General features: G+C 40.0%; 2 protein-coding genes across 3 annotated transcripts; both read right to left on the bottom strand.

Annotated features, from left to right (window-relative positions):
* Positions 1-3,611: 3,611 nt before the first annotated feature.
* LOC146689038 (uncharacterized) lies at positions 3,612-10,727 on the bottom strand. Of its 2 annotated transcripts, none has more exons than XM_085436513.1 (9): positions 10,630-10,727; positions 9,672-9,743; positions 9,402-9,503; positions 9,087-9,192; positions 7,327-7,397; positions 5,261-7,226; positions 4,804-4,962; positions 4,669-4,725; positions 3,612-4,239 (listed from the first exon to the last, which is right to left on the bottom strand). In XM_085436513.1, the coding sequence occupies exons 2-9, from the start codon at positions 9,726-9,728 to the stop codon at positions 3,992-3,994; spliced, it is 2,766 nt and encodes a 921-aa protein (XP_085292639.1). In that variant the 5' UTR covers positions 9,729-9,743; positions 10,630-10,727; the 3' UTR covers positions 3,612-3,991. The 2 variants fall into 2 exon arrangements, with proteins under 2 accessions (XP_085292639.1, XP_085292640.1); XM_085436514.1 differs by having other exon boundaries at positions 4,669-4,722.
* A 157-nt stretch (positions 10,728-10,884) lies between these two features.
* LOC146689037 (uncharacterized) lies at positions 10,885-16,415 on the bottom strand. Its single transcript, XM_085437553.1, has 8 exons — positions 15,875-16,415; positions 15,056-15,181; positions 14,810-14,972; positions 14,499-14,691; positions 13,076-13,177; positions 12,117-12,188; positions 11,847-11,948; positions 10,885-10,971 (listed from the first exon to the last, which is right to left on the bottom strand). The coding sequence occupies exons 2-8, from the start codon at positions 15,156-15,158 to the stop codon at positions 10,885-10,887; spliced, it is 822 nt and encodes a 273-aa protein (XP_085293679.1). The 5' UTR covers positions 15,159-15,181; positions 15,875-16,415.
* Between the last annotated feature and the right edge of the window lie 5,138 nt (positions 16,416-21,553).

Raw genomic sequence — 21,553 nt, 5'->3', positions numbered from 1 at the left:
TCCCGATAAAAGTATCTTGCAGGATGTATTAAATCATTCTTTCGTTAAATGGTTCACCAAAACATTTTATGAGGAAAAGTGAATGACATGCAGGTTTACAAGACAAGACTTGGAAAAAAAAATCCATGACATTTTAAGTAAAACTGACATATCAGACGGGGACCCCGAGAATAACAAGCGCCACTGTTCCTTTTTAAAATCTACAGGTCAACAACTTAGAGTTAGAGTTATACATTAGAGCGATCCTGAATCTCTTTTTATTTTAAATTATGTTCAGTATTCCTTTTCTTCAACTGCTACATAGCAGCCTTGTAGCAAATACTATGAATAGTGCAGACAAATGTTTTACAGTTAATGCAAAAATTAAGAAGCCTTCATGGCAGCTATTCATAGCTGACAAATAAGCGTTCAATGATGATAATAATAATAGTACATATAAAATTAGTTTTAATGAATATAAATTTAACATATCAATACACACTGCTTGTAACCAGAAAAATAAAATATTCAAAAATATTGATCATAAGTTTCATTTAAAAGCTGATTTGTGTAATGTTGTGTAATGTGTCTACTACAATATGTGTGTACATATGTTATACTCACCATAATAATTACACATAGATTTACAGCAATTTCATTACATTTGTTTAACATTAATTTAGTCCACTCCACAGTGGACAGCATTTTAAAAAAATACTTGAATAATAAATGAAATGAAATAGAAACAAATTTACCTTATTACCCTTACTAAATTTCCTTTCACATTGTACCTTTATTTTTGACAATGAATTTCTTGACAATGAATACTAGAGATGCATCGATTGCCCAGCCAGTGCCCTGACTGGTAACTGGCCACTCAGCCTCACATATGATCCAGCTCTTTTCATGCATGTAACCAAACACCCAGTATCATTGCTACTATCAGACCAAGCAGCTGGAAAATGAGCTGATCAGAGGTAACCTATTATTAGATTAGCTCATTTTAATTTGTTGAAATATAATGCTAAAACTAAAAGCTATGGTAGACTTTTAGCTTTTTTTTTTCTTTGCTTGTTTAGTTCCAATCATAAACAATGACAATGTTCCCGCACCAATTGTAACCATTATTTGTTTTTCAACCATATGGTAAAAAATGGTAAATGGCCTGTATTTGTAAAGCGCTTTTCTAGTCCCTAAGGACCCCAAAGCGCTTTACACAACCAGTCATCCACCCATTCACACACACATTCACACACTGGTGATGGCAAGCTATATTGTAGCCACAGCCACCCTGGGGCGCACTGGCAGAGGCGAGGCTGCCGGACACTGGTGCCACCGGGCCCTCTGACCACCACCAGTAGGCAATGGCTCATTATCTCCATTATAGTCTGGAGATAATGAGCATCTCCAGACTATGCACAAATAATTTAGAAGTGAGAACTAAATGATCCATTAGATAATCTGGCCTGAACACCTGATCTACACACATCTAAAAAGGGAATTGCAGATGAGAAAAACAACAATGAAGTTTTTACCTGGGAATTCAAGACTACAAACTCGTCACATTTAGCAGATAATAAAGTCACTGATTGGTAAGGTTAACTAGCCCAATAGCTAGAGGTTACTTTGAACTGAGAATTGTCAGTTGCTAATTAGTGTACTGGAATTGTCTACTGACACAAGTGCATTGAATTCTTTTTCATGTGTTAATTGCCCTTTTGGTTTTAATAATAACAGCTTTCTCACGTTCTACTGTGCTTTAAGTGGTTAACAGATTTAAAGCATCAAGACATCTTTCATAGACGGACTAAAACCCAGAGTTATTTATTTGGCTCACTGCATTTCTTTTTCCAAATTTGCCCGGAAAACATCCGATAAGTGACCTGTGAATGCATCTTTGCTAATTCACTATGAGTAGAATGTGTGGTCAAAGATGGACATTACAAAGATGCACACACCACTGCTCTTTTATTCTGCTTGATCTTTCACAATTTCCACCCTGGTTGCTAATTATGCAAAGTGACCCATTTCATCAATATGATTGTGTAGCACATATGAAGTGAACTCAGCTATGTTGAAGAGAGAAATTGAAAGAAGTAACTATGACAGCTATAAAAACACCACTAACCAATATGTTTCAGCAATGGATGTGTCATTTTTATTTTAATATTGATGTTAACATTCTCTTATACTGCTCTTCAGTACATTTAAATTATCATCCAACCACAGTCCCTCATTTGCATACTGTGTGAGAGGCGTTTGAGTGGCTTTTCTTTGTCAGATGCTAAAATGCTGTTGCCTTCAGATCGATTTCATCATTAAGTCGTCCTGTATTAAGTGGACGACCTTGATGAAGTATGATGTTTCGTATACTAGAAAAGCAAAATGAATTACTTCTTCAATTTAGGCCTTTCCAACATTTCTCCATTATAAGATGCACAATAACAACACAGCAAATAAGCCCAGACGCGCTGTCAGAGCTTTCATTTTCTTGTCATCTCGGAACCCCTGCAGGGAGCTTCAGGAGGAGATGCAGCAATTAATGACTTTTTTGGTCATTTAGACGAGGATGCAGCTGAATTTATGTTGCTCGGTGGGATGACAAGTGTGTCTCCGTGTGCCATAGTTACTTTAGCCCATTACTTGTGATATGAGAAAATAAAGTGTAATACCACAGTGACAGCAAAGCCCAGTATTATATGTCACAGTCAGTTTAAATTTGGCTGCAGGCTGGGCTTTGACAGAGCGTTGTGTAAGTCGACTGTAACACTTTTGATCCAGGTGGTTGCTGCACAAGCAACTCAGCACATTTACTCAATTCCCACTGTAATAATCTACATGTACTGGTGCTTAACTTATATGTTTGTGCTTTGTGTCATCGTTTTTAATATTATTTGAAAGGGATATACAGCCCTAAAAAAATGAATATGTTAGAACGGTTGCAAACATATCCAGCTGGTAAAAAGACAAATGACAATTGCTTTATAGATGTTTCTTGTTGCTTGATGCTCTTCCTAGTGAAAAGCATCCACCACCAAATAAAACTTAGTAGAGCTAGTAGCTAGCGTGTCAGTGCTAATCCTGATGTCAATGCTAGCTAGCTAGGGCATTGTTTGGGGCATTGTTCTGTGCTTATGTGTTAAATTTTACATGACATATAAACTTACTACAGGTGTAACAACACTATGATATCCCCCAAGGGAGACATTTTTTGGGCCCTTAGCATCACTTTCTCTCTCCTTCTCTCTTGCTCTCATAGACAAACACACACACACACACACACATACGGGTCTATGTGGTATGGCGGGACTATACTACGTCAATCCGCCCGGTGGTGGTTTAAGTGGACTACCCTTTTGAAAGGACTTAGAGCCAAGGGAGCGAGGTTAAAGTGTTCGAAAAAATCTGAAAAAAATTTGGGTCACTTCAGACCTCATACACTCCCTATAGAAGTCTAGATACACTGATACACACCAACCAGACTCTATTGTGTTTTCTGGAGACATTGTCCACTTGACAACAATGTGTTTTATGAGGTCCAAAAAAAACAATATTGGGTCTTTAAAGGGACAATGATGTAATATGTAAATAGCTCATCATTACCATGAATACACATCTGACAGGACACAGGATTACTGGAACATCATTTTATTAGTGTTCTTGGATCTGAACATTAATTTTAACCATAAATAAAAAAAGAAATCTATGGACAAAAATGCCCACGCTTCCCACAGAAATATAAAAATATAGAAAACAGAAAAATTAAAAACATTTAAAATGAATTTTAATAGTTTAAAGGTAAATATTAAGGGGAGAAAATATGCATTTATAATTTTTTATTTTAAATATAACCCGTCAAAAAAAACCCTAAATAAATTAAATGTAAAAATTATGAAATACAAACTACTTCTGTATTTAACAAGAACTTTTTTTTCTTTAAACAGAACATCAGTGTTAACAACAATTGGCAATCTGACCAAGATGTAAAACCACAGCTCTCTAAACAGTTATTTTAGTTCATTTTTTTCTGCCTTTTTGCAGTTAATCCTCTGTTTCTTACAAAATCTCTTATGTTTTGAACTGTTCTTCCTGCCAACACCGGATCTTCTACCAATTTGCAATGACTGCATTCATTTTTGGTGGCTAGTTTCCCTTCGTTTATGTGGTCTTTAAAATGCCTCATCACTGCAGCAACCTCAGCCTTGGACCACATGTTTTTGGGAGCTCTTCGGGAATTGTGGGATTGAGCAGCATTTTTCTCTGGAAGATATATAAAGTAGTAGTAGTTAAAACAAACAAAAAACCAAACAAAAAAAACAAAAAACATTTGGTGGTTAAAAGAATGGATGCTACCCTGTACTAACTTCTGAAATGTGTTGCTACCATCAATATCAAAACGAGCTAAAATTCTCTTTGAAAATTTATCAAATTTCTAAAATGAGACATTTAGTGTTCCGCTGTGAATAAAAGACTGAATAAAAAGTTGAATAAAAGTCTCTTGATGCATGCTCAATCATCCAGGTAAGTAAATCCCAAAACGTTGATTCTGTTAATCTGGACGTAGCGTTTTCAGTGGGAGAAACATTTTGTCACTCATCCAAGTGACTTTTTGCCACCACTCTGCAGTTTGCCATATGTTGCAAAGTGATGAAACAATAATAAGCTTAGAGAACCAACTGCACCCCTTACCTTCAGAGGGAGCAGCAGTCTCACTTGCTGCAGGCATTGTGAGTGGTCCTTCATCTGCTGATTACACAATTTGATTAAGTTTTAATATTTGTAACAAACATTTTATCCACAGAAACCAAGCTAGTGGTAACTTACCACAATCTACAGTGTCTTGGAGCTGCGCTGTGTTTGTGGAATCAGCTACTGCATGTACAGGCTCACTGGTGCCACACGCCAACATTGTGAGTGCTGTGTCATCATCATCTGATTCACTCTCACTGTCCTTTGTTTCAGCATCACTTAATGCAATTTCATCTGAGAAATTGTGGGAAAACCCCCCCAAAAAACCAAACACAAACCCCCCAAAAACCTCACATTAACAACGAGATATGACAAAATACAGAACAAATACTGGAAATTATAGTACATAGTTTTACTATTTAAGGCCACCACTCTGCAGTTTGCCAAATGTTGCAAAGTGATGAAACAATAGACTTCAAGAACCTTAAATCATGGACATTTAACAGAATGGTCTGTGCTTTTAGGTTTTAATTCGGTTGATAAAGCATAATATTCAACTACTGCCCTAATATTTGCTCCTTTCAATACAAACCTTCTATTTTGATCTCATCCAGTGATTTCCCCTGGATCTGGGAAAGTTGTCCTTTTTCCAGTGTTAAAAGCAGTTTGGAAATCTTGGCCAGCTGTGTTGTGGGAACTGGTAATCTGTAGAATTCGCGGTGAACGCGGATATCATGACCCAGGAAATCTGCAACCTGATCAAGTTCGTTGTTTTTCAAATTAAGGACTTGTGAGAGTGTGGCAACATGTTTTCTGAGCTGTGTCGATCTTAGATACTCAGGCTGCTTTGCTCCACACTGGTGTGCATGAACACGCAAGGAGTCCATTCCTCTGTAATGACTCATTGATCGGGGTCTTGCAAAGAGGTAGATATTAGTGGCACAAATACCACAGTCAGGCCTCCTACTAACCAGTAGTGACAGAGCATCCAGCATGCTTGGTGTTAGCAGAACTGGAACATTTCTGTCCCTTTTTCCCATTATTTCTATTCTACAGAAATAGTTACAGAGTCTCTGTTCCATTTCTGAGAGCCCCATGGCAACATCTGTGTGGAGTGCTGTTTTGTCTCTTTCAAGAAAACTTTTGAGGCGCATCTTTGAAACCTCTCCAGAACGTCTTCGGTTGAACACAATGATTTGTGAGAGTGTAACTTGTGCAAGTTGGGCATAATTCTGAGCTGTGGCTTCGTTCTCCAAGCTGCAAAAGGCACTTTCTGCAGATTTTTGAAGGTAGTGATGGAGAATCCGAACATCTTCTGTAAAGGGCAATGTTGATGGCTTGTTAAACTTTGCCTCACTCAATGTGTTCAAGGCACGGTGAGACACCATCTCAGACCATTTGGAGACATACAACTTCTTGAACGCATCAGTGGACTTGATTAGGGCTTCATCCTCTGTCATGAGGGCACGACAATGGATAATGTCAGACATTTTATGCAGTGTATGTCCCAGTTTCAGCGCAAGGCTTGGAGTTTTGTATGACAGTGTCTCTTCATCAAAACCTGAAACTTTCTTTACTGCTTGCACAACTCTCTGGAAATTAGCAGGCTTAATAGCTTCTTCCATGTTATGCACTGAGAATTCTGTGCGCAGACACAACAACAAACGTCCCGCTTCACGAAGCTTCTGTCGTATATAATCATACTTTGTAGGGTCTTGTCCATGTTTATTGTAGAGGGACTGGGCAAACTGAATAACAGTAAAGTCATTTCGCACAGCTGAGGCAATCTCATCTTGTTTCATAACAGCAAGAACCTTCCAGACTCCACTTGACACCTGCGGATAACACTGAGACTCCAGAGTTAAAGCCAGGCCGAGTACTTTGGTTCTTCCAGGTTCTTTATCCGTGTCATCTTTTGGTTTGTTAGGACATCTGCGGACATGTCTCCAAAGATCCTTGCGAACATACATCCCTTGACAATAAAAGCAATGAGCAAACTTTCCCTCTACTGCTTTAATCTTGGGTCTTCTCTTCACTTTCAGTGGTCCCACTCCACCATGCAAAACTGCAGCATTATGCTTAAAATTTCCCTTATTTCTCAATTTCTCTAACAGACTTTTACGCTCGTTTGAGTCTCTAGGCAGGGAAAATGCATGCACAACATCAGGAGCCGTTTTGTGCGTTTTCAGGTGGCGGGAAATTTTAGCTTGTGGTTTGCCACAAAAATAGCAGTAATTTCTTTTACTTAAAGTCATTTTTTCTGATTCAGTTTCGCAAAGCTCACTTTTATCTTGTGGCTTGTCCTTTGTCAAGTTGTGGATTAAATTCGTTGAATCTGATTGTTCATGCGCTTTGGAGATGTCATCTTGGCATAGCAGACCTTTTGATGTGCTTGGCAATAATGAGATGTCTTCATCTGAATCTTCATCATATGACTCTGAATCTGGCACATATTCTTCTTCTGATATGCTGTGGTTGCCATCATCATCGCTTGATATTTGATCCAGAACTGAATGTGGCAATCCATCCTCCCCTGAATATTCAGAAATTTCTTCTTTCTGGAATGTAAGAACAAAAGTTTTTTTAATTGATCAATACTTTAGACAGGTAAAAAATAAACTGAAAAAAAGTCAAGCCAAATATGAATGGGATACACACCTGTGTTGACTGGTGGCAATTCTGATTTGCCAATTTTGCAAGGCAAGATTTGTGCCAGACCCCTAAACAAACTGAAACACATTTTGATAGACTTAATTTAGCTTTGCAGTTCTATTTAAGTGAAGTAGTTTTTTGTCAAAGCATTGCAGTAATGTCAAATGCTGAAAAAACAAAAAAAAACAAAACTGTTCACATTAAGGATATTTTAATGACTACACATACACTGCTAATCCCCCTCCCCCCCCCAAAAAAGGACATCCCAGATGTGAATGAAGGAATTATTCTTATTAAATACTTTGTTCTTTAGGTAGTTGAGTGGCATGAAAGTGTGTAGTTGAATGTGTGTGGCCTCCAGATGCCTGTACGACTTCCCTACAATGCCTGGGCATGCTCGGGATGAGGTGGCGGATGGTCTCCTGAAGGATCTCCTCCAAGACCTGGACTAAAGCATCTGCCAACCCCTGGACAGTTTGTGGTGGATGGAGTGAGACATGATGTCCCAGATGTGCTCAATTGGATTCAGGTCTGGGGAACAGGCGGGCCAGTCCATAGCATCAATGCCTTTGTCATGGAGGAACTGCTGACATACTCCAGCCACATGAGGCCCAGTGTCGTCTCGCATTAGGTGGACCCCAGGGCCAAATGCACCAGCATGTGGTCTCACAAAGGGTCCGAGGACCTCATCTTGTTACCCAATGACAGTCAGGCTCTCTGGCAGGCACAGAAATGCCACCCCTCACCATTACTGACCCACTGCCAATATGATCATGCTGGAGGATGTTGCAGGCAGCAGAACATTCCCCACGGCATCTCCAGACTGTCACGTGCTCAGTTTGAACCTCCTTTCAGCTGTGAGGAGCATAGGGTGCCCGTGCTGAAGTTGCCAAACTTTGTGTTTTCTGGCAAATGCCAAACATCCTGCATGGTGTTGGACTGCAAGCTCAATCCCCACCTGTGGATGCTGGACCCTCAAGCCACCCTCATGAAGTCAGTTTCTGACCATTTGAGCAGACAGATGCACATTTGTGGCCTGTTTGAGGTCATTTTGCAGGGCTCCTCTTGTTCCTCCTTGCACAAAGGTGGAGGTAGCGGTCCTGCTGCTGGGTTGTTGCCCTCCTATGGCCTACTCCACATCCAGGTAGCACCTCCATGCTCTGGACACTACACTAACAGACACAGCAAACCTTCTTGCCACAGCTCACATTGATGTGCTACGCTAGATGAGCTGCACTACCTGAGCCCCTTGTGTGGGTTGTAGACTGTCTCATGCTACCACTAAAATGAAATCACCGCCAGCATTCAAAAGTGACCATAACATCAGCCAGAAAGCATAGGTGCTGAGAAGTGGTCTGTGGTCACCACCTGCAGAACCAGTCCTTTATTATGGTGAATTGACTATAATTTCCACTTGTTGTCTACTCTATTTGCAAAACAGCATGTGAAACTGGTTGTCAGTGTTACTTCCTAAGTGAACAGTTTGATTTCACAGAAGTGTGACTGACTTGGAGTAACATCGCATTGTTTAAGTGTTCCCTTTATTATTTTGAGCAGTTTATGTTATGGAATGGGGAATTGAGGACAATCCCAAGTATACCATTTTTACAAGGTCCTGCACCAATGAGGTAATACTGCATTTCTTTAATTAGACGTGACCACCCATTAATTAAAAAGGGAGCAGTGTTCATTTCAGCACGTCTTAACTTGTTGAACTCTATTAATGCTTTTTACTATACACTGTACCTATTCGCTAAATGTCTCACCTTTGCACTTAAAGCCAAGCCACTTGAGGGAGGAAACCGGTCCCACACACTGAATGCACTTGTCCAAAGATGATATTGTTGTGCACACCAGACGATGATTGTGACACTGTTAGCAAAATATTGCAACATTTATTTGTTTTGGACAGTTGGAAAGGTGTGTTTTCAATTCAGTTGCAGATATCAACTAATAAACTTCGTCCATGTAAATCACATCACACCCAGGTGACTGCCAAACACACACACACACAGCATCCATAAAGAATGATGATAGATTAAATTATTAGTTCATTAAGTGGTACACTGGATTATATTTACCCTTTCAGGCTCTGGATGTTTCAGGTCCAGATCATTGTTTGGAAAGCTGTTTGGTTGCGGCTTTAGGCAGCTCACAGTCTTCTGAATCTGGCTGGTCTCAGTCTTCGTGTGTAACAGATAGAGAATGAAGACAAAAGAACAGTAATCTGACAGTTACTAAAAATGCATCACTCAAGAGGATGAATAGACCATTTCACTATCGGCAAATAGCGTAAGGTACACATCGTGCATGAGAAACATTCATTAAAATCTGTCCTAGGTCAATGTTACCTCTTCAAAATCTTGCACTGAAGAAGAATGCATGGCTTCTGAGCCTTGCTGAGGCATTTCTTCATCAAGATCCTGCAACAAAGAAAAGATGGCACAAAGATTAGACCAAGTGCTCTTCTTGCAACTGTACTGGGCAGTCCTGTGCTTCTGTCTTTAATTTGCATGTGTGTGTGTGTGTGGGGGGGGGGGGGGGGGGGGGGGGGGGCTTTCCACTCAAGAAATGTTTTCTTCTGAAAAAAATACTGGCTACAATAATTAACAACTGATTCCTTTGCAATCATCCATCCTCTTCCACTTATCCTTATCAGGATTGTGGGGTAGCAGTTTTGGGGCCTATACCAGCTACCATAGGGCAGTACAACCTGGACAGATCGCCAGTCTAACATGGAAGGACAAGCATTTGCATTCACACCAAAGGGCAGTTTTGAATCACCAGTTAACCTAACCCCATAAGCTACATCTTTGGACTGTGGGAAGAAGCCAGAGTACACAGCCAGAGAGAGCCCATGCATTACAGCAGTAAAAAGTGCCTAAAACAAGTTAAGAAGTTGTATAGTACTATCTATCTTAATGTTCAAGCCTGAGTTTCAAAAAATTTCAACATAGAAACAAAGCACATGCAGTCAGCTCTGCATGCTGTAGGTCAAACTGTCAAGACATACGAGAAGACCCCTCCTAAAACCAGAGTGATGTCACCATGAAGCAAACTTTGACGGAGTCCCCCAATAACAGTGTAGTCCTCCTAAGTCACATTTGGGTGGTTAACACACACACACACACACACTCAGATGTTATCCAGACTTGCACTTTGAAACAATGAAAAGGACCTACAAGCCACGGTCCATGTAAATCACATCACACCCAGGTGACTGCCAAACACACACACACACAGCATCCATAAAGAATGATGATAGATTAAATTATTAGTTCATTAAGTGGTACACTGGATTATATTTACCCTTTCAGGCTCTGGATGTTTCAGGTCCAGATCATTGTTTGGAAAGCTGTTTGGTTGTGGCTTTAGGCAGCTCACAGTCTTCTGAATCTGGCTGGTCTCAGTCTTCGTGTGTAACAGATAGAGAATGAAGACAAAAGAACAGTAATCTGACAGTTACTAAAAATGCATCACTCAAGAGGATGAATAGACCATTTCACTATCGGCAAATAGCGTAAGGTACACATCGTGCATGAGAAACATTCATTAAAATCTGTCCTAGGTCAATGTTACCTCTTCAAAATCTTGCACTGAAGAAGAATGCATGGCTTCTGAGCCTTGCTGAGGCATTTCTTCATCAAGATCCTGCAACAAAGAAAAGATGGCACAAAGATTAGACCAAGTGCTCTTCTTGCAACTGTACTGGGCAGTCCTGTGCTTCTGTCTTTAATTTGCATGTGTGTGTGTGTGTGTGTGGGGGGGGGGGGCTTTCCACTCAAGAAATGTTTTCTTCTGAAAAAAATACTGGCTACAATAATTAACAACTGATTCCTTTGCAATCATCCATCCTCTTCCACTTATCCTTATCAGGATTGTGGGGTAGCAGTTTTGGGGCCTATACCAGCTACCATAGGGCAGTACAACCTGGACAGATCGCCAGTCTAACATGGAAGGACAAGCATTTGCATTCACACCAAAGGGCAGTTTTGAATCACCAGTTAACCTAACCCCATAAGCTACATCTTTGGACTGTGGGAAGAAGCCAGAGTACACAGCCAGAGAGAGCCCATGCATTACAGCAGTAAAAAGTGCCTAAAACAAGTTAAGAAGTTGTATAGTACTATCTATCTTAATGTTCAAGCCTGAGTTTCAAAAAATTTCAACATAGAAACAAAGCACATGCAGTCAGCTCTGCATGCTGTAGGTCAAACTGTCAAGACATACGAGAAGACCCCTCCTAAAACCAGAGTGATGTCACCATGAAGCAAACTTTGACGGAGTCCCCCAATAACAGTGTGGTCCTCCTAAGTCACATTTGGGTGGTTAACACACACACACACACACACTCAGATGTTATCCAGACTTGCACTTTGAAACAATGAAAAGGACCTACAAGCCACGGTCCATGTAAATCACATCACACCCAGGTGACTGCCAAACACACACACACACGGCATCCATAAAGAATGATGATAGATTAAATTATTAGTTCATTAAGTGGTACACTGGATTATATTTACCCTTTCAGGCTCTGGATGTTTCAGGTCCAGATCATTGTTTGGAAAGCTGTTTGGTTGCGGCTTTAGGCAGCTCACAGTCTTCTGAATCTGGCTGGTCTCAGTCTTCGTGTGTAACAGATAGAGAATGAAGACAAAAGAACAGTAATCTGACAGTTACTAAAAATGCATCACTCAAGAGGATGAATAGACCATTTCACTATCGGCAAATAGCGTAAGGTACACATCGTGCATGAGAAACATTCATTAAAATCTGTCCTAGGTCAATGTTACCTCTTCAAAATCTTGCACTGAAGAAGAATGCATGGCTTCTGAGCCTTGCTGAGGCATTTCTTCATCAAGATCCTGCAACAAAGAAAAGATGGCACAAAGATTAGACCAAGTGCTCTTCTTGCAACTGTACTGGGCAGTCCTGTGCTTCTGTCTTTAATTTGCATGTGTGTGTGTGTGTGTGTGTGTGTGTGTGTGGGGGGGGGGGGGGCTTTCCACTCAAGAAATGTTTTCTTCTGAAAAAAATACTGGCTACAATAATTAACAACTGATTCCTTTGCAATCATCCATCCTCTTCCACTTATCCTTATCAGGATTGTGGGGTAGCAGTTTTGGGGCCTATACCAGCTACCATAGGGCAGTACAACCTGGACAGATCGCCAGTCTAACATGGAAGGACAAGCATTTGCATTCACACCAAAGGGCAGTTTTGAATCACCAGTTAACCTAACCCCATAAGCTACATCTTTGGACTGTGGGAAGAAGCCAGAGTACACAGCCAGAGAGAGCCCATGCATTACAGCAGTAAAAAGTGCCTAAAACAAGTTAAGAAGTTGTATAGTACTATCTATCTTAATGTTCAAGCCTGAGTTTCAAAAAATTTCAACATAGAAACAAAGCACATGCAGTCAGCTCTGCATGCTGTAGGTCAAACTGTCAAGACATACGAGAAGACCCCTCCTAAAACCAGAGTGATGTCACCATGAAGCAAACTTTGACGGAGTCCCCCAATAACAGTGTGGTCCTCCTAAGTCACATTTGGGTGGTTAACACACACACACACACACTCAGATGTTATCCAGACTTGCACTTTGAAACAATGAAAAGGACCTACAAGCCACGGTCCATGTAAATCACATCACACCCAGGTGACTGCCAAACACACACACACACAGCATCCATAAAGAATGATGATAGATTAAATTATTAGTTCATTAAGTGGTACATTGGATTATATTTACCCTTTCAGGCTCTGGATGTTTCAGGTCCAGATCATTGTTTGGAAAGCTGTTTGGTTGCGGCTTTAGGCAGCTCACAGTCTTCTGAATCTGGCTGGTCTCAGTCTTCGTGTGTAACAGATAGAGAATGAATATACAGTGCATTTTTGAAGAGGCTTTTGAAACATTAAATAAACTGTATGAGAAAGATAAGTTTCAAGCTATTGTCTTTAAAATATTCACTGTCATGTATAGAGAATTTAAGGCCCTATGATTAAGAGACAAATAGTCAGTGTGATTTCTTTATTTTTTAAGCCATTGCTAAAGGAGTAAAACAATCACCTGTAGCAGCAACGAACTGTCACTAGGGCCCATTTATCTTCAAGGGACAAAATTTAAAATGAATCTAACTAAAGAGGCTACACAGCAAAATCTCCAGTGTTAAATTAACACTAGAGAGTGTCTATATGGGTCCACACAACACTGTTGAGTGTTGAATTAACACTTTTGACAGTGTTATATGTTTAAAAGTAACCTAGTCAGTTTTGAAGATTAACAAAGACTAACACTGAGCAGTGCTGATTTTCTAACACTGGAATATTTCTAACATTTTGAGTTATTTTCCAGTGTTAGAAAATCAGCACTGCTCAGTGTTAGCCATTGTTAATCTTCAAAACTGACTAGGTTACTTTTAAACATATAACACTGTCAAAAGTGTTAATTTAACACTCAACAGTGTTGTATTTAACACTCAGAGGTGTGGACCCTTATAGACACTCTCCAGTGTTAATTTAACACTGGAGATTTTGCTGTGTAGAATCACATTAAACATCAATCACTGTTAAAATTTAGAAACCGAAAGCCATTTTTTATTTCTGCATACCTGCTGATATTTTTTTAGTGCTTTTAGAGGGCTTTGATGTGGCAGCCATCACAATTGCCTGTTTTCCATTAGTACCTACCCCTGTTTTTCCAGTAGGTTATAGTACCATGTAGTTTTTCAGTAACTACTGCACCAAGGTTCCAAGTGATCCAAAGTGATCAGAAAATTTGACATAGACTGAATGCCACCAGGTGGCTGGTCAATGGTGTCACTCGATAAGTTATGAGTGCGCCTCCTTCGTGAAAATCCAAGCCATCATTTTTGAAACTCTGAAATGTTTGAAATAGCGACCAAAATTAACAGCGTGATCCCTGAATTGAACACTAAAGTATAGACTGAGCAGCAGGCATTTTGTCACCTTGACGTCCATGCTTGCTGTGGCATTTATATCACTGGATGCTCGGCTGCATTGCTATAGTTACCCCAGGCACAGTAGGTGATACTCAATTTCAGTGAAAAACTAGATGCCCTAAGTCACGTTAAGCCAATTTGAGTAGGTACAAATGTAAAAATGGCTTAGGGTATGCAATTTATCAGTTCCAAAAAGTACAATTGTAGAAATACCTTGCATCTCCAGAGCCAATCCGAGTCACCATAATTATAGTCTATTTCTTCGCCTGGACTTATGTCTCTGCTTGCAAATAAGCATAGATGGGGCTTTCCATTGATATTTAATATTTTCATCTTAGCACTTGGACTGATGTGGTTGTCGTTGACAAGTCTGCCTAATGACCCATCTTCTTGAGATGCATCCACACTGTGGGGTTAGGCAAAAAAGTATTAGCTTAACTAGTTAGTTAGGAAGCTTTTTTTTTCATAAATCAAAAGCAATGTGTCATTTAATCTTAATCAAACTACACTGATATAATACGCACCACCAGAGTTTTCCATCAAACTTGAATTCAAACATGAACACCTTCAGGCTGTCATGATAAACTCTGTGTCTCCGCTCACATTCTTCTTTTGTTATGAGTTTACCTCTGTATTCCAAAAGAAAGTCTCCTTTTTGGAATGGAACAGTCGTGAAAATGCCCCGACCTGAATTGCAGAGGCATACCAAGTGAGTGACAAAAGACAAAGTGACAAACTCCAAATCTAATCCAAACTAAAGACCAACTTACCTTTGAAGGCATTTATGTAGTGGATATCAAGTCCCAGTTTGTCCCTTCCAGCAGAAACATGACAGACTGCATCCTCCCGTGGAGGAATGCGTCTCCTTCGCATGTTCTCCTGTACGTTTTGATTGGCTGTATTACCAAAGCATATAAAGTATTACGATTATCGTCATCATTGTCATCATCATCAGTAGTAGCAGAACTAGCAGTAGTGTAGTTTACAGCATAAACACAGCTGACTTATTCATAGTGCTAATTTATGCCTTCTTTTAAAATGTTAAAGGCCTAGTACTCAAAATGGCGACATGTGACATTTCTGTAATGGCGACTGCAGAGAGTGATACAAGTACTGAGAAAGCTTAGGCATCAAAACTGTAAGAAGTTTTTTCTTCAGGCATATAAATAAATACACGACTAAATACACTTATACCCTTGCTTTTATTTTAGGGCTGTCAGCAGAATGACAGACATTGGACAAACTGCCCGAAATTAGCTAACAGCGACATCAGGGATTTTGACTCAGACTGCGCTGGTTTAATTGTTAATCGCGTTAGTCGCGATGTCGGCATTAACACGTTTAAGCCACAATAATGCTTTAACACCGAGTAAATCCTAACACGGGTTAGCCCGCTTTATCGCGTTGACGCGGTTAGTCGTCAGCCCTATTTTATTTACTCAATGACAAACGCTGGGGCCGTTTTACTTCTTCAAAGACTCACTAACAGTCTATAAAGCATAAATTAAACCAGTTTAATATAGGCCTGTGCACCTATAATTTCATATAGTATTAAAGTCATGGTGCATTTTACATTAAAAAAGGCTTACCTTTGTGTTTTTAATCCGTCTTCGTATTGCCGTCGACATACACTTGTTAAAGGGCACGCGCGCGAAAGTTGTGGCGCCGTTTCCTGTAGGTACCGCCTATATATATAGCCTACCAATCACAATGACTTCCGGCCGTGTGTATTGAAAATGTGTATTAAATTGCAGTACCTACACACATCCACTCTAACTCGAAACGTCGCTGTGCAATACACTGGAATACACAAAAATCAGGTGAGGGGTATAGGTGGACTTTTAAGAAAATCAGAAAATCTTTTAATTATAGTTTAATAAATGAATTTACACTACAGTTTAAGCAAATACAGGTCAAAAGATAAATAATGACCTCATAAGAAGTAGAAAAAATTATTATTTAGACACTTAAAAATGCATTTACAAGTCATGTTTTAGGGGGACACATGAATACACAGCAAAAAGTCGAAATGTCCCCGGAGCCCAGGTACAGCGCAGGTCAAATGTCAATCCATACCACATAGACGCACTCACACACACACACACACACACACACACACACACACACACACACACACACAGTGAGTGCAAAAAATAACAGCACATAGCAATAATCACATAACATAATTCCAGCTTTTGATCAGCACCATGGACAACAGCCACAGTCAGAGGTCTGGGAAATTGACACATTTATCTATGCTATAAATTCACACTATCTTCTTCAACTAGGCTACCACAAGCCCAAACCATATTTAGCTTTGCTAAAGTAACATAAAGACAACTATAAGGTCTATAAGTATGGCACAAAAGAGAGAAGCCGGTTAACCACAGGTCCTAACATACTGACTGGACAGGGTCAGTGTATAACAAGCACACTCATTTATAGAATTCATTATTCAACAGATGTTTCCAGTGGACCAGCTTCTATATATATCACACACCCATATTACACAACGAGTGCATATAAGTGGCAACAATGTTTCAATCCTAAAACCCTCAAGTTACCCACATGTCAGAACTTCATCACTGACCACACTGCTCAAATCTAAAGTCCTGGTTGTATCCTCATCCTGCTCTCCTCTCTGCTTCCTATTCTGTGCACCGCTTCTGACTTTGCTCACTAAACATAATTTAAAATGCTGACAACTACTCTATAAGACAGTCGCAGAAGAACAAATTGTTTCATAGGTGAGATTAACAAGACCCCGTGCATTTTGCACAGATGACACGGAGCAAGGTAATAAAGTTCAAATACAATATATTATCCAGCACGACGCTACACCATCAAAGGTTTTCAGGTAAGCAACATATTTTTAATCAATGGGGTGTAAAAACCACTAAGTAAATATTTGAAGCTAAAATTCAATTCATAAGGAAAATGAATATGGCCTAAAACATGATAGGCTTTGGTTCACTTAAACATATAGTGGTACTCTTACAATATGTCCGATACTATAACACTGTGAATATAGGCATCCAATGTAATGTAGAGGAGGGTCTCCTTTAATAATCACGTTGAATGGTCTCCACTTACCTCTGTGTCCCTGGCCCCGTTAGACATTACACCTTTGGAATTTACTATTATTAGTCACAAGTTGTAAACAGTAAAACAATTACAGTAAAATTTTAAAATGTCATCATATTCAATCAGTCCACAACTTACATTACACAACTAAGTATGCAGTTTGCATACTATGCCACAGGAAAGTTTATGAATGGAAGGATGTGAATTCTGATAGACACAATTAGTCAAGCAGCTAAAGGCCACGAGACACATTTATCTATGCTCACAACTTAAGAGTTTTTTCATGCATTAAACATTTTCAATTAACTTTGTTTTTTAAGAACACTTCTTATGTTAAGGCTACATTCACACATACATGGATATTTTTGAAATTGGAACACCCCACTTTTGTTTTGAAAAATGTCTTGGTCCACATGAAAATGGAAAAAAAACCCCAAAAAACAAGGAGCATGCCAAGTTAAAAGGTACAGATATATAACCAATACAATATTGACCTTTAGCCTACGAAGATAAACCAAGGCATACACCTTTTACCTTGCAAGACAAACTCTTTATTTTCCTTATCCACATCTAAATATGGAAATAGTTTCAGAAAATCTTCATCCTTGGAGGACTTTTTCTAAAGCTCCGTTTTCAGTGACCTAAAAAACACAGTTTAAATGTGAACGAAAGACCAAGATGCACAGAAAAAGCTATGTATCCGTGCACATGTGGACAAGCCCTGAGTCACCATTATTACTAACTCTGAAGTGGCACCTTGTCAAGTGCATTTAAGCTGTGATACTGTATGTTCACATACTGAATGTTGAATAAATGTGCTCACTACCTACACATAGTGACTTGAATGTTTGAGTAGCTCAAATTGTTTTGCTAGTTTATTTAGAAAACGTTGGCAGGAGAGACAATGATTTAAGAAAAAAAAGTAAAGCATGACCATAAAATCAAAAATTAAGCTCATTACAGATAATTAGGTTTACAAAACCTGATGTACAGAATAATCAAATCAAATCAAATCAAATCACTTTTTATTGTCACATCACATGTGCAGGTACATTGGTACAGCACATGTGAGTGAAATTCTTGTGTGCGAGCTTCACAAGCAACAGAGTTGTGCAGAATATAAAATAAACCAGAATATCACTGAAGACTGGAGAGTTGATGTCTTTAAATTTAGAGCATTTAACTAAATCGTGATAATGAAGAATATCCCGCCCTGACTGCTGCTCCTCCAATGTCCTGCCAGTAATGGCCAGCAACGTGTATACGAAAGCATCGAGAACACCTGAAGGAGCCAGCAAAGAGACATGAGCTGAGGAAGTAAGATGACAGATGTCTTTTTGATCAAGTAGGTAATCTGACAGCAATAGATAATTCAAGTACCGTCTTGCTATTTGAGGAAAAAAGATGAGCTGAAGATGAGCGTGAAATAGTTCCAGTTTACACACTACAGATTAATCCTACCTACATGTAGAACTATTTAACATGGGTGCAGAAGAACTGTAGGTTGATCCAAAATAACCTTTAAATGTAATGTTGAGAAGTCGCCTGTTTTTCTGATGATTTTTTTTTATGTTATTGAAATTATATGAGTTTTAATATGTGTTGGCTGTCAAACAGGGTATCAGACAAGTAAAATACCATTAGCAATATCATTTTTACAATTTGCTCTCTTGTGTCTTTTTTTCTTCTTCAAACCTATTCCCGTATTTGGTACTCTGAGTTAAACATGTACAGCACTTGAAAGTGGAAGATAAAACGCAGTGTTGTGTGAAGGGGTCTCCTCTGCACCAGTTAAACATAACAGATCTATTGCTCCGGATTGTAAATAAAAGAAATACTCAGATGGGAATTTGCTCAGATACTGCAATTAGAGCAGTGTGAACTTCAAATCAGAAAATAAATGGAAAAGTGAGAGGTTTAAAACTACACATTTCAAAACACTACACTCTGTACAATAATTAGCACTTAGACCCCCGGAGAGCGGTCATTTTGGTTTTCTACCTTAGACCCCCGCGGAGTCATCATTTTGCGTTTCTACCTTTAAAAGCCGGAGAGCAGTCAGTCAAATGCTGGAGTCATTCATATGTATATTAGGTCGTTACCTAGGAATTCTGGAGGGAGGGGAGTGGGGGTGAGTGATTGAGGGGGTGGGGGAGTGGAGTGTTTCAGTTTGCCATCTTAGGGAGAAATCAACACATGTCCTTTGTATGTCCTTTGTTGCTGACATTTATTGATGAAAACAGTACAAAAAACCAACCATTTGTACACATATTTACAAATAATGATAAAAAGTGAGTGAGTACATTTCAACATTTTCAGCAATCACTCACAATCCTGGCACTGCCACGGTATCTGTCGTCTGCATTTACCACATGTGTACCTGTAGCAGTGAACACATCGCACAGTGGCCTGATTTTTTTTGCATCTGTGTTTGACCTGACACGTGGCCCTTTTTCCAGGGCTCGGTGTGGAGGGTTGTGTCCTCCACAAGGGTCGACTTCCGTCAGGATCATTTCCAACGCCTGCTGAGTAGTGAGTCTTCTCTGCATTTTCTTTCCTTGGAGAGGAGGTCCGTACACCACAGAATTCTTCAGGGCAATGAAGGGTTAGGCTAAGTGCAGTGAGATTTACAGGGGTTTACAGGGTTCCATCGGTAAATGACTGCTGGTCAGCAAACCTGGGAAACCCACAGATAATTGGAACTATGGCACGAAACCGCTTCCAAGACATCATGCAACACCTACGCTTTGATGACAAGTCCACCCGCAGTGATCGAGCAAAGACTGATAAGTTCGCTGCAATTTCCAGTGTGTGGGGATCATTTGTCACCAACTGCATCACGTGCTACAACCCTGGTCTACATATCACCGTTGATGAACAGCTTTTCCCATCAAAGACTCGGTGCTGTTTCCTGCAGTATATTGCAAGTAAACCGGACAAGTTTGGGATCAAGTTTTGGGTGGCCTGCGACCTAAAATCCAAGTACATTTGCAATGTCTTCCCATATCTTGGCAAGGACCCCAATCGTCCCACTGGGGAGAGACTTTCTGAAAATGTAGTAATGAGGCTGATGGAACCATTCCTAGACAAGGGCAGAAATGTTACCACGGACAATTTTTTCACATCGCTTTCACTGGCACAAAAACTTCTTAGACGGAAAACCACCATCCTCGGCACAGTCAACAGGATTCGCAGGGAAATTCCTCAATCCACTAGACAGACAGATCGCAATGTATTCACCACTCAGGTATGTTGCAGGTCTTTTGTGGTTCTATGTTTATGTGTTTCATTGTGTGTAAAAGGGCTATGAAAATAACAATTTATCTTATTTCTTAGGTGTTTTCAACCTCTGCTGCCACGCTGACGGCGTATGCGGCCAAACGGAAGAAGACAGTCTATATTCTTAGCAGCATGCACAGCGTGGTTCAGACTGATAACACTACCAAAAGGAAGCCAAACACTGTCACCCTTTACAACAAAACAAAGTGTGGCGTGGATGTGATGGACCAGATGGTTCGGGAGTACACTGTCCGCAAAGGAACACGGCGCTGGCCAGTTGCCGTGTTTTATAACATGATTGACATGGCAGCACTGAATGCACATGTGCTGTATCAAGCATGCACCGGGACGAAGGAAAGACGGGTGGACTTCCTGGTGGAGCTTGCAAGGGAGTTGGCTCGCTCTCATGTAGCTGCGAAGAAGGCAAGAAAAGATCAGTTGCTTCGGACACAACCCTCCACACCGAGCCCTGGAAAAAGGGCCACGTGTCAGGTCAAACACAGATGCAAAAAAAATCAGGCCACTGTGCGATGTGTTCACTGCTACAGGTACACATGTGGTAAATGCAGACGACAGATACCGTGGCAGTGCCAGGATTGTGAGTGATTGCTGAAAATGTTGAAATGTACTCACTCACTTTTTATCATTATTTGTAAATATGTGTACAAATGGTTGGTTTTTTGTACTGTTTTCATCAATAAATGTCAGCAACAAAGGACATACAAAGGACATGTGTTGATTTCTCCCTAAGATGGCAAACTGAAACACTCCACTCCCCCACCCCCTCAATCACTCACCCCCACTCCCCTCCCTCCAGAATTCCTAGGTAACGACCTAATATACATATGAATGACTAGCCAATTTAGCTTCCACTTCCAGCATTTGACTGCTCTCCGGCTTTTAAA

The sequence above is a fragment of the Copadichromis virginalis genome, linkage group LG17 (genome assembly GCF_057382275.1).
Source record: "Copadichromis virginalis isolate Kocher_CV1m ecotype Utaka linkage group LG17, C_Virginalis_male_GT1.1, whole genome shotgun sequence".
Classification (NCBI taxonomy): Eukaryota; Metazoa; Chordata; class Actinopteri; order Cichliformes; family Cichlidae; genus Copadichromis; species Copadichromis virginalis.
Note: the sequence above shows the minus strand (reverse complement) of the source record. Positions and strands in the feature narration are given on the sequence as shown.